The sequence below is a fragment of the Micromesistius poutassou genome (genome assembly GCF_964030765.1).
Source record: "Micromesistius poutassou genome assembly, chromosome: 9".
Classification (NCBI taxonomy): Eukaryota; Metazoa; Chordata; class Actinopteri; order Gadiformes; family Gadidae; genus Micromesistius; species Micromesistius poutassou.
In genome coordinates, this window is record NC_140279.1 from 3,005,736 (window position 1) to 3,018,490 (window position 12,755).

Here is a 12,755-nt window from a genome sequence, read left to right on the forward strand (position 1 = left end):
CTTCCATCTAATGTCAGGGATGGGGAACAGAATAAATAAACAGTTTTATATTCCTTACAAATGCCTGGAATCGAGTGTAAACACATGACACAGCAGGATTCACCTTGGCGCTGCACATCTGTAAGCCATTCCATGAGTTCATGCTCTTTGCTGTGTTTGAATGACCCCTAGCATAATGCAGCTCATGGCCTTTCTCTGGTCTAGACCTGAGACCTTCCCCCCCCCACCACCCCAGTGGTCCCACAGCCCTGGACTGGTGCTGGTAATGTGTGTGTTCTTCTACATCTGGTCCAGGATGTTAGAGGAGCCTAATAGGTTACATGACCTGGTCACAGATGTTGTGCACCCCAAATACATTACTCTTAATAAAAATGACATGAAATTAAATGATTGACCGCGTTTTCACTTCTACATCTAGAATTTGGATTTTTGTTTATTCCTTGAAATATTTATGGCATAATGGAATGTGTAATGTTTATATACTTACAATATCTGCTATCTTGTATCTCTGCGTTGGATACTAGCGCTGTCTCCAGATCCAGCTGCGCTAGAATATGCTGTATTTGAGGCTCTTCCTCCCCCTGGTGGCTATGTATATTCTGACAAGTGACATGCACAGGTTTATGTTAAGTTTACTTTACGTATAAATGATGTGATCTAACTTATGAAAAATTGCTATGGAACACTATATTAATAGTTTAGTTAAATATGAGCAGCCATGTATTTTCCAAAGTCTGAAAGGGCGAGCCACCAGAAACCTAGATGGTACAATTTTCCAAGACTTATGAGGAAAATAAGTTAGCAAAATGTTCAAACGGCTTATTTTAATTGACCTATTCAACATACAATGTTTGCTGTGGATTTGACATGCACCCCATCCACTGTTGCTCAGACAACAGACCATGGCCTACTGAGAAAGAGGAAGAACTAAAAAAGGAACATCATTGATCGGGTCAGGGAAGTGAACTTGGGAGTTATTTTCCGTTTTTTGAAGTATGAAGTGAATAGGCCTACTGAGTTTCATAATATTGTGCTTAAGGCAGTCTAGAACTCAGTTTCCCATACAGCAAGCAGGAACTGTGTAGGATCCGGCTGGCCAATGTGAACACAAAAAAGAGCAATGTCTGTCATCAAACATAAGCAGTCGATCCAATACCAAAGATAAATGTAAAATATGCATTGTTTAATGTAGCAACATAATGCAAGATATATTCTGCCTCTCACTTGATACTACATCACCATGGTTGTATGTCTGGTGAGCATGGTAGAAAACCAGGGAACTGAGCAGAAGTAGCAATAGCAATTGAGAGAGCAAGTCTTTATATACAAAAACAAATACATTATTGTTCATACAGAAAATTGGAGTCAAAAGGACGACACATTACATTTACCACAGATTAAGTTCAGCAATACCCTCAAAGAACGTGTTTATGTATTCCAAAATAAAATAAAATGTCAAAAGAAATTAGTGTAACAAGCATCGACTATCAATCTGCAATGAGAAAAATATTTAAAAACGGTCATAATCCACTTTTAATTATCTTACAGAAAGTCTCAAAGAAAAGATGGACTTAAAAACCTGTCGGAAGTTTGAGAGATAATCAAAGCAATTTAAAAAAGCTTTTGACATCTTTTCTTGGAACAAACGTAAGCTTAAGGTTTACTGAAAACAAAACAAGAAAACCAGAGCGGAGCAGAGACGTGTGGCCCGGCTTACGCAACACAAAGACAAACGGGTCCGGAGACATGGGGAAGCTCTTCAAACAGAACGGTTCTTACGTGAACCGCACACCACGGCCTCCTTGTAAACACGCGCAGAAAATAATAATAAACATGAATCTCAAGTCTTCGCTTGCTGACGGGAAAACTAAATGCTCATCTTTGAGAGTAGAAAGAGGGTCCAGCATGCACGCTCCCCCCGTGAGGCCTGTCCGTGGTTAGTAGCGTCGTCCAAAGGCCCCGCTCTGCAGGCCGCTGCCCTGCATCATCTGGTTCTGTCGGTTCAGAGCTCCAGAGAGAGACTGGGAGGTTCCTGTGTTGATGTAACCTCCACGGCTGGGGAGGGGGAGGGAGAGGGAGACACACACACACAATTTTAAAAAGCAGTTTGATAGATTTATCTATAGCTATATCTCTAAAATCCTCAGCTAGTGCTTTAGCATCAGTCAAGTGCTTTTCTTTCAAAATATCTTGCATTTTCTCCTGCATCTCTAAGAGTCCTGATACTTACCTAGCCATTCCTCCCCGTGCCATGTGGGACTGTCCAGGAATGGTACCATCTCGATCTGCAATGAATCAGTCACACATCGAGTCACACACTAGTATTTCTGTTTACACTCGAGTACAACCCTAGCGTAGGTGTACTCAAGTGAGTTCATGTAGCACATTATATTGACGTTACCAAACAGCAGTGAAACTCGAGTCCTTCACAACAGTTCTTACTTTGCCATGTTCTGTCATTGTCCATCTTGCGACCCGAGTCCCAGTCGCGCGCTCCCTCCCTGGAACCAAGGGACAGCAAGACATGAGAACGATGGACGACTGGGTCCAGACAGGGGGTGCTTCTGGTCCTTACTAAAGCCAGTCAAAGCCTGCCAGCCGGCGACTTACCTGGGGTTCATTCGCTTGTCGTATCCTCCGCTCCAGTTGTCTCTCCCTTCTCTGCCTCCTGTGTTTCGTTCCGACCGGTCTGGAAAGTTCTGGAAAGGGAGATGGGCGGTCATGAGAACAATGTTGACAACTACTTGTATGTCCCAAAACTAAAAACCATTAACAAATGAAGCTATTTTAAGACCGTAGCTATATAGCAGGAATAGCAATGTGAATTTTCCAGCTCTAAACACGGAAGAGACTTCCGTGTTGTTGACATGCACGTCCGATGTGCATTCCCTCTCACCTGGCCATCTCTGTCTCCGCCAACTGCACGCGAGTTGTCTCGCCTGTCCGTCATCCCGTTGTCCTGGTAACGGCTGCGGTCCCGGTGGTCGAAGTCTTGGTAGCGCTCCGGGCGGCTGGTGTCCGAGCGGTTGTAGCGCTCGTCCATGTTCATGCGTTTCTCCGGCCACTCGTCCTTCCTGCGCATCGACCCACAAGACATTTTCACTCGCATCATAGTTACAATTACAATGCAGAAGACATTGTTTTGGGGTTTTCCCAGTCACCACTACCACTACCATGTGTGTTGGACAGAAAACGCCTCACAAAATGTAAATGGAAATAAAATGTCTTGCTCTGAGAAACTCCAATTCACCAACCTCAATCTTCTAAACACATTACCGAACTTGGGGTTAAAAAACATGGTTGACTTCACAGAAACTTGAAAAGAAACTTTCAAGTTTCAAAACAGAAACTTTTGTTAAAAGTTCATTTTGTGCACTGATGTGACAATATAAAATAAATTCTAGCATGCCACACTACTTTGCCTGTGGTTCGAACGTGAGCATTTAACTCAAAAGTAGAACCTATTTGAACAAGATTTTTTTCTTTCAGTAGAAGGAAACCTCAAGCTAAAACCGCAGGAAAGGATTTTTAGGAACCTTTCTCCTAGCCATACTCTTGTTCTTGGGTAATAGTTGTTAATCAGTCCATTTCTGCAATAACTCTGACGTAATGTTACGTCAACAATGGTTGCTTCAAGAGAAGCCAAAACTGTTTGGCCGGCGGTGTGGTGAATTTCATCAGGCCAGTCCCCGGGCCCTGATTGACCCAGATTACATCCACATTTCGGGACATCGAAGTGGGTGGGCTGTAGCGCCACGGAATGTGAGGTCACGTGAGGTCACGTGATCAGGGTTAGTGTTCCCCTGGGGGTGAGAACCCTCCCTCTGCCGTGCTCACCTGCCCTCCATGTCGTAGGGCCTCTTGGAGCGGCGGTCCTGCTCGAAGCGCAGCTGCTCCTGCTGCCGGCGCAGCTCGTCCCGCTCCCGCTGGATCCGCTCCTGCTCCCGCCGGCGCTCGAACTCGATGCGCTGCCGCTCCCGCTCCAAGAACTGCCGCTCCATGCGGTCGGCGTCCAGACGCTGCTTCTCCACCTGGAGGAGGGGTCACCGCGTGACGTCACTCATCGAGGGGTGAAAGGGTTCGACTTACGTACCAAGATCGACTGCAGGGCTTTGTTTAAAAACTACAAATACTAACACTACAAATACAGACACTACAAATACTAACACTACAAATACTAACACTACAAATTAGGGATGTCACGAGAACCGATACTTCGGTACCAAGTCGATACCAAAATTCAAAAAACGTGACGGTACTCGTTTTTCTTAGTACCGTAGGTACCGTAGTTACCGAGGATGCAATTCCTCCGGACGTCACGTGGGCAGCATATACACCTACACGGGAACATGGAAGACGGCAACTGCAGCTGCAGCGAGTGCGACGGCTCCGCCTCGACTCGTCGATAAAAAGAATAGCTTCTTTTTATCTGACTGTTTCAGACGGGACCCGTTTCAATGTTGCGCTTCTAAACACGCATGGTACAACTGCGTTCGGCATCACTTACTTGATGTTGTTTTGATTGAAGATCGGCAGGTTGTAGTGGGTGCAGCGGTGAATGTGTGTGTGCGCGTGTGCGTGTGTGTTGCAAGCGTATGCAATTTCAAAGTAAACAAACCAACTCAAAGCCGATGCATGCATCCAAAACTATTCGTTCAAAACCAAATAAACAAATCAAAAACAGCGTTGCTTATTCGCTTCAAATACCTTTTCTTTTCAAAACTTGGTAATTAATACGGCGCGGTACCGAGCAGTTGAAAACAATGTTGGCGTCTCCTGTGGCTGCCTTGCGCACCTGCGTTATATTACTTAATATTAGGTTGGATGTTATGTTTTAAACCCCGCCATGCATGCAAGTGTAAACGCGAGCCGCATAGCGGCATGACTGCCTGCTTTCAGCACACATTTTTTTTTTAAATTATTATTACTTGAATGCTACATGCCACTGTTCTTTTTTTGTAATGTTAATAGTGGTTTATTTTTATTCATTACTTGAAGGCTACATGCCAGTTCCACTGTTTTTTGTAATGTTTAACTGTTTTTAATAAATAAAGTACATGGGATTTATTGTTTTGTTTTTGACCGTGGTATCGAATTGGGTATCGAGAATCGTGGAATTTCACTGGTATTGTTATAGACTACTAAATTTCTGGTATCGTGACATCCCTACTACAAAAACAAACACTACAAATACCGTGGTGGTAAACGAGGAAGAGATTGTTATTCACGTTAGATAGATTGGACGAAGTTAAAATGAATACGACTCAATATCCATCGATATTAAATGTATGAACAACGATGGGAGGGCGCGTACCTCCAGCCAGTTCCTCTTGCGGATCAGGTGCTCCCGTTCCTCCCGCTCGCGGAACTGACGAATGCGCTCGCGCTCCGTGCGACCGTCCCGATCGCGCTCGCTAAATGGCACCGACGGAGAAAGGTTAGCCTCCCTAGTTCAACATGCATACGGAAGACATTCAACAATGAAAATAGACTTCACTACAAACATTTTACAAGAGTGTGCAATGTAAATTTTATGGTTAGAAAGTATAAATAAGAATAAGAAGAAAGTGTTTTTCATTACCCCGTGTGCCGGCGCCTCTCCACCTCCCGGATCTCCCTCTCCCGCTGTCTCTGGCGCTCCCTCTCCCGCTGCTCCTTGATCTGGTCAAACGACAGGATGTCCTTCTTCTCCTTGCTGACGGACTTGCGGTCGCGGCTCTTGGAGCTCTGGAGAGGGGCAAGAGGAGGAGCGTTGGGGGAAATTACACAAAATGGGCCATTTCATCTGATCTCACAGTGACAGAGAAAGTGTCTAAATTAAAGACCTGAAACAGATTAGGGGAGAAGGCCATGTAGAGTAGGGGGTTTGGTTGGTTCATGGGATCAGGAGCCGTTGGATAAGTTGAGATCTACACTTACACGCTCCTTGCTTTTGCTTTTAGCCTTAACGCTGATGACCGGTTCTCCTTTAGATTTGTCCATGACTACCGTCCTTTCATGACCTATGGGAAGAGCAAACACAACTCGTTAATGATGACTCATGAGTAAAACTCATGAGAATAAGTGCTGCCATTCTGTTTACATAACCCGGGAGCGAGTAACCTGGAGTAGCGGTGTCGGTGCCTCACCTTTGCCATCTTTCCCTTCACCCTCCGACTTCTCGTCTTTGCCCTCAGACCTGGACACATAATGAAGGGCGAATTAGACCAGACATGGCATTAAACGCTGTCAATGTTTAGGGGGGTTCGAGGGCAGTTGGGAGGTTCTTGAATGGGGGGATGTCAACGTTCTTTAGGAAGATAAGTAGAGCGCTAGGACATTTAGTTGATTAGTGTCACCAACTAGGTAGGATTATAACTTGAAATGATTCAGCCTAGATACTAGTTGACACTTTAAACTGAAAGCTTCGTCTAACATAGCCTGACCAATTCGCAAATGCATGTTAGTCTGGATATTCTCAGTTCATTTCAGATTTCCAACAACAGGCGAGGAGCAAAAGGCCTCCGAACGCAATTCGATAAACTTGGATGAACAAATCAGCGCAGCAACACGCATGACAGATGAGCAGAAGCCCTCTTGGTTGTTAATGAAAATGCCTCAACGGCACTCACAAAAGCTTTCTCCTCCGTACAGTCATAGAATCAAACCCCGGCCAATATTACATAAAATGTTGCGATTGGTCTTTTGATAATCTGGTCTGAACGGGAGGGGGGCCAGACATATCCGGCAGAGCAAAAAACATGAGCTTGCCAATTTGTTGTGGTTCCAAGGATAGATCTAAAAACTCTTTCTATTCATCCCCTGAAAGGTGTCGTGGCAATTTCCTTTAACAGATAATGTGTCTAGGACAGATGAGATTTCTAAATGCAAAAAGCACACAATACTTGTAGACAATGAACCTAGGTTTTAATGCATGCATACATTAGACTGCTCTCTAGCAGAGTGAGACCAGAAAACAGTTTGACAGAGTTATTTATACCATTTCAGATCCTCCCCACATTGCAGATGTCAATAATCAAATCAGGTAATGTTTACCCAAGACACAGAGTTGCTCATCAAGTGTTCTCATCAAGCAGAAGAGTGTCAAAGAGGATGTCTTCTCCCTTGCGACCGGTTACCCAAGTACGATGGTTAACATTATTGGTTGACTCTAATGAAGGTAGGACGGCTACCCATAGAGAAGGGCAATACACAGAATGGAAAACAAAGCCTATGACTAAAAGTAGCAACATATGAATTTTTCCATCACAAAGGGCCCTTCTACAATACTGTATTACACAAGAACCGTTTGGCCTCACCTTGAGTCTGTAGAATTACGTCTCTCAGCGACCACACTCTTGGGGTCAGCTGGCTTCTTCCCTGCAGGCTCATTTTTCGCCTGCAACCACCAGATGTCATATTTAACAATGTAGTAATATTAAACAATAGATAATATTCAATAACAGAGAAGATGAAGTAAACCCTGAATGTTATTCGGGGTACAACGGAATCTAATGGAGTTGTGGGTGTAGGACGTCGGACCCACCCGCTCCACGGAGATCATCTTGCCATGCAGTTCCGTCCTGTGCAGGTGGGTGATGCAGCTGGTGGCCTCGGCGCTGGAGGACATGGTGACGAAGCCGTAGCAGCGGGCTCCAGGGCTCTTGGCGTTGGTCACCACCTTGGCCCCGACCACCTGAAGGGGGAGGGAGGACACGTGGTAAGTGGTCCTGTCGAGAGGCAAGGAGGCCAGGAGGTATGGGGTTCGACTCACACCAGAGCGACCCATGGCAAGAAAAAGTATGCAGTCGTATTGCAGGACGCTTTGGATTGCAGCGCCGACCAAATAACAATTACTATTACTAGCATGGATTAATAAGGGAAACATTGGACACACTGGAGAGAAATCCTTATGTGGAGAGAAGAAGTGTGGACTGACCTTGCCATACTTGCTGAAGAGGGTCTTCAGATCAGTCGCTCTGGTCGTGGAGGAGAGGCCGCTGACCCAGAGATTCCTGCTAGCCCCTGCTGCCACATTAGCTCCAGCAGCAGCTGCACAGACAGACGGTTAAAAGTGAACAAACATGTAATGGGCTTTGCAGAACAAAAATGAGGTGAGAATTTAATACCCACCCTTTTCGTCTTTTGTTTCCGTGTTGGCATCTTTCTCCTCAGAACTAAAGACAAAGGAAAAACAATGATAAACACTGAGAATACCTTAGATCAGTTTCAAAAGCACATTTATGTTCATACTCACCACATGTTTTATAGCAATGTACCAAACTTGAGTGATTAAAGCGATCATGTACATAGTGCAGTGATTTAACAAGAATGGGTAATGGTAAGGCCAAAGATGATCCCAGTTAAACATTAATGGGAAGTTACGTGAGATAAGTCAGTGTTGGGAAACAAAACTTGAGACAAATGCGCAAACCTTTTTTTGTTTTACCTTGAAAAAGAGCATCCACATTTTGCTAGCACAAAGGAGCCAATGCAACAGAGATAACCATTTTGGTGTCTAGTAGACGGAAAGCAACAAACCTCTTTTTCTGATCATCGCCCTCTACAGTAGAGGACTCTTTGGCTGCAGAGGACGCATCTGCGGAAGCGTTCTCTTCAGTCTTCTTCTCTTCCTCCTCACCCTCCTTAGACCCCATTTCTGAACCAACCGTTTCGCCCGCGGCCCCCTGTTCGTTTACACTAACGGCCTGAGTGCTTTCACTTTGCGCATCGACTGACTGTCCCGGGACAACGTGACTGTCCCCAACCCCCTCAACATCAGTCTCTGTGACCTCCGTATCCCCCGCCACCTGCCCGGGGGTGGCCTCGACGGTCCTGGCAGTGTCGTCGCACGCATCGTCTTGTCCTCCCGTGGGTCCGGCTGGCTCTTCTTCGGGGGTCGCCTCATGGCTCTCTTGGGGATCTTCGTTAAGTGGCTCAGATAAACAAGACCCGGCTACTTTGTCATTTTCTACGGATTTAACAGGAATAGAATGGCAGAGTTTAATCACTTCTGAAACACAGCAATGGTTAACGAGGAACTGGCAAGGCCTGGATTAGGAACGTCATCATGACCCTTGTGCTCTGGTCATTAACAAAAGGTGGGGGGGAGGGGGGGGGCACACCCTAAGGAGAGACTGGAAGAGAACCCAAAGGACAGGGGACCACCAAGCAGCTAAGGACTACCTTGACTCAAGTTGAACAACGTACATGAACAACAACACCTGGTCCAAAGGAGAAAAGAGTTCTGTGCTGAAAAGAGCCACAAGACCAGCAGAGACAGCAGCGGCTGCCGTGTGAAGGGGGGTCTGTTGTCTTCCATTGTCTGCCTTGCTTGAAGTCCACTTTGCATTGACGAGTTTCATGTCAAGTCCAAAAGCTTTCATGTCCAACATAGCATTCAGTCTTAAAATGTCCTTCTTCGGTTGAGTCTTCATGTGGCAACCTGGAAACTCTGAGGTCACCTACGTTAGCCAAGTCCACCCTGATATGCATGTTCTATTGCTGCCATTGTGTGTCCGATCATTAACCGCAGTCATCACAATTAAAAACTTTGAATCGTTTTATTAAGTGCATGTAACAACTACGGTTAATTGACTTTCAACACATAGCCAGCAACTTCCTTTGGGTTTCCAGTCTCCCTTTGTTTAAAAGTAATCTAAAAAAGGACTGAAATCCAAGTTCATCACTATCAAGAAGATGGGTCTCTTCGAGATTGTAACACCTTATGAACAGTACCTGTTTCCTCCTTGGGGTCATCTGCGTCTGGTTCTGGAGCCTAAAACAATATCATTGTTTCATTAGTAGTTGTTTTTGGAAGTTTCTTTAAATCTGTACTCATCTCCTTCAGTCAATTCAGAAAAGCACAAATTTGTAATTATGTGTTAGTAATTAGGCACTTGATACAGTATCAACACTTGTGTAGACCGATACAACCATGGAAACTCTCGGGTATCAAAAGGTCAAAATCATCTCAGTTCATTTAAAAAGCACTTACCAAATTAGGAGATGTGCTTGTCATGTCAATATCCAGCAGCTCCGACACGGACTTCTATGTAAACAGCAATGGAAGAAAAGTGTTATTACCTTCAACAATGACAGAGAATGAAGTTGTAGGGAAACTGTTGGGAGGGCATACACAAATTAGGGCTGCTCGATTATGGAAAAAGACAATCAATAATTTTGGTCAATATTGAAATCACGATTATTCAAACTATTTTTTACTTTGAAAACATGATGAATTAATGTCAGCATTTCTCTCCAAAAAAAACACTTTTTAACTGAGAACTTTTAAATGTTTCCTTAAAAAAATGCACAAAATGTTCAAATAGAAAATGTTCAAGTAGAAAATAATGTACAAATATGTATATAGGTGGATCCAATTTAAAAATATATATATGTTTCAACTTGATTATATTAGTTTGGAGATTGTTTGACCCAAAAATCGAACTCAGGATCAAATTTCGATTTATTGCACCGACCTAAAACAAATCAACTAAAGAAATAGATCACAGATCCATCAGACTGGGACTCACTTCATCAGTTGGCGATGCATCGTCCAACCCCATCCTCTCTTTGTCTTGTTCCTCAGTGTCCTGCAATAACTCATCTTCGTCGCAGAGCTCCTCAGCAGAGTCCTGCATTTTGTCCTCTTCTACCTCCGCTGGTATTCCATTATCATTGTCTGCCTCATCTACAACGCTCATGTCGAAGATGCTCATGTCCTGCATGTTCTCATGATCATCCTGTTGGGGAATAAAAACAAGACAATGAAGAAAACACAGAGACACCGTGAAAAAACAACCATCACCAAGGTCATCAAAAGCCATCTGGAAAGCAAGAAGAGGGCTTTCGTTGCGTAATCAGTTCGTTAAACAATCCAGGGTTAAACATATACATCATCACATACATTCACATGGCCATTAAGGTTACCAGATACTGTTGGAAGCAAAATAATTTGAAGAATTGACAGGCCTTAAATTGTGAGTGATATGCCTTGAACCTTGACTTTCCTGTTTGGGTCTATTTGCTGCTTTTATAACCTGAATTTCCCTACTGGGATTAAAAAGCACGATTTCTATTAGTCTTCTTTGAAATAATTGGACCCTGTATATTGACTCACCTGCCCATCATGAGAATCCTCTCCCATCATGTTTTCTTCTCGGTCTTCGCTGTCCAGCCTGGCATCTGCTAATGATATGCATGGATTTGAGTTACTCTACATCTGCTGTCTCGGAAGCTATAGATGCATATTTGTAATTTTTTGTACAGTTTTTGGTTTGTTTTTCACCTTTTGTGGCCCGTTTAGGGGTCTTCTTCATAGTTGACTCAGCAGCCACATGAATCTCCTCTGGATTTCCACCTTCATCCTCAATAGCCTATTGGGGGCACACACACACACACACACACACACACACACACACACACACACACACACACACACACACACACACACACACACAGATGGGCAAAAATAACCTAACGGACACATTACATTACGAATATAGTCAACTCTGGGTCCAAACCTAACGAACACAACACACCACACATTCAAGGGGGTCAAGATGACCCTCGAGCCCCCCTATCAGTCTGCGGAGAACACTCTGCCACAACTGGATGGCGAGGACACACATATCACACAGAAAGACAACACAACCCGGAGGCTCAAGGACAAGAGAACCCTCGATAACCCACACAAAGTCTACCACACACACCTGGCTAGGAAATAACTATAAGTTTCACATGCACCGGATCACGGGGTGCTCTTCCGAAGCAGAACTTCCACGGAGGCGAAGCTCCGGACGACCTCAGCGCTGTTAGGGACGTAGAATATTCGATCTCTCACGCTTTATGAATCAGTATTACCTTTGCTACTTTACTCAATAAATCCGAGGCCCTCGGGCTGACAGACTTTATTACCTCTCCGTCTCATTTTATCTGGTCAAGTAACTAGACACTGTTTTTCCCAACAACACACACACTTTAGAAGTCTGATACGGAATGTATCCTGATAATGTAATGTTTGGTGGGCTCAGTTGCCTTGTACAGTTGCTAGTTAGCAAAGAGCTACCACGTTGACTGAGTGCAGGCCCAGCTGCAAAGCATTCAAATACACTTCAACAGAGCAACATTTTTAACTGAAAACGTTTGATGTAACATTGAGCTTAATGCTAACGGACATTTCTTAAGATACCTTTTTCAAACGCTCCGACAGGACGCTTTTGATGCCTGTAGTGTCTAGGTTTCGTTTCTTCAATTCGGCCTTCAAGCCGATAACTCTCAACTCAGATAATTTGCGAACTTCGCAACCTTCTGGAACATCAATTTCCGACGACGAGTCAGCCATGGTTGAGAAGCTGAATGTTTATTTCACGTACGATAGTAACACTGTACCCTAATGTGAAAAACAATCATAAATATCAGTGTATTCCCAGATAAATGCTCCACAAAATGGCGAGCGCTAGCAGCCGACAATAATGCGCATGCGCTGTATCGACGGACTCTGCATTCATTCGACTCGTAATATACCGGTCCGCAAAAAAACTGACATATGTGGTAGAAGACATTATACAACTGAAAGGAAAGACATTTTTATGTCCTTTGACACTGACACCCAGTCAAACATGATTTTAAGATATAACAATGCATTAAAAAAGGTATGTAAAGAAACACTTAATTGTAAGAGGAGATCATAGACATCTCATAGATGTCTATGACATCTCACACATCTTTATTTAATTTATGAGACATAAGTAAAAAACAATAATCACATGGTA

At 44.1% G+C, this 12,755-nt stretch overlaps 1 protein-coding gene across 3 annotated transcripts; it reads right to left on the bottom strand.

Annotated features, from left to right (window-relative positions):
* Positions 1–866: 866 nt before the first annotated feature.
* On the bottom strand, positions 867–12,752 carry safb (scaffold attachment factor B). Of its 3 annotated transcripts, none has more exons than XM_084473007.1 (21): positions 12,173–12,752; positions 11,270–11,357; positions 11,102–11,166; positions 10,515–10,724; positions 9,977–10,030; positions 9,718–9,757; positions 8,521–8,950; positions 8,113–8,156; positions 7,919–8,031; positions 7,526–7,675; positions 7,299–7,378; positions 6,129–6,178; positions 5,920–6,002; positions 5,582–5,727; positions 5,315–5,447; positions 3,838–4,031; positions 2,897–3,074; positions 2,611–2,699; positions 2,443–2,501; positions 2,231–2,285; positions 867–2,055 (listed from the first exon to the last, which is right to left on the bottom strand). In XM_084473007.1, exons 1-21 carry the CDS (start codon positions 12,323–12,325, stop codon positions 1,938–1,940), a joined length of 2,532 nt encoding a protein of 843 aa, XP_084329133.1. In that variant the 5' UTR covers positions 12,326–12,752; the 3' UTR covers positions 867–1,937. The 3 variants fall into 3 exon arrangements, with proteins under 3 accessions (XP_084329133.1, XP_084329134.1, XP_084329132.1); XM_084473008.1 differs by having other exon boundaries at positions 5,315–5,414; positions 11,102–11,169; XM_084473006.1 differs by having other exon boundaries at positions 11,102–11,169.
* Between the last annotated feature and the right edge of the window lie 3 nt (positions 12,753–12,755).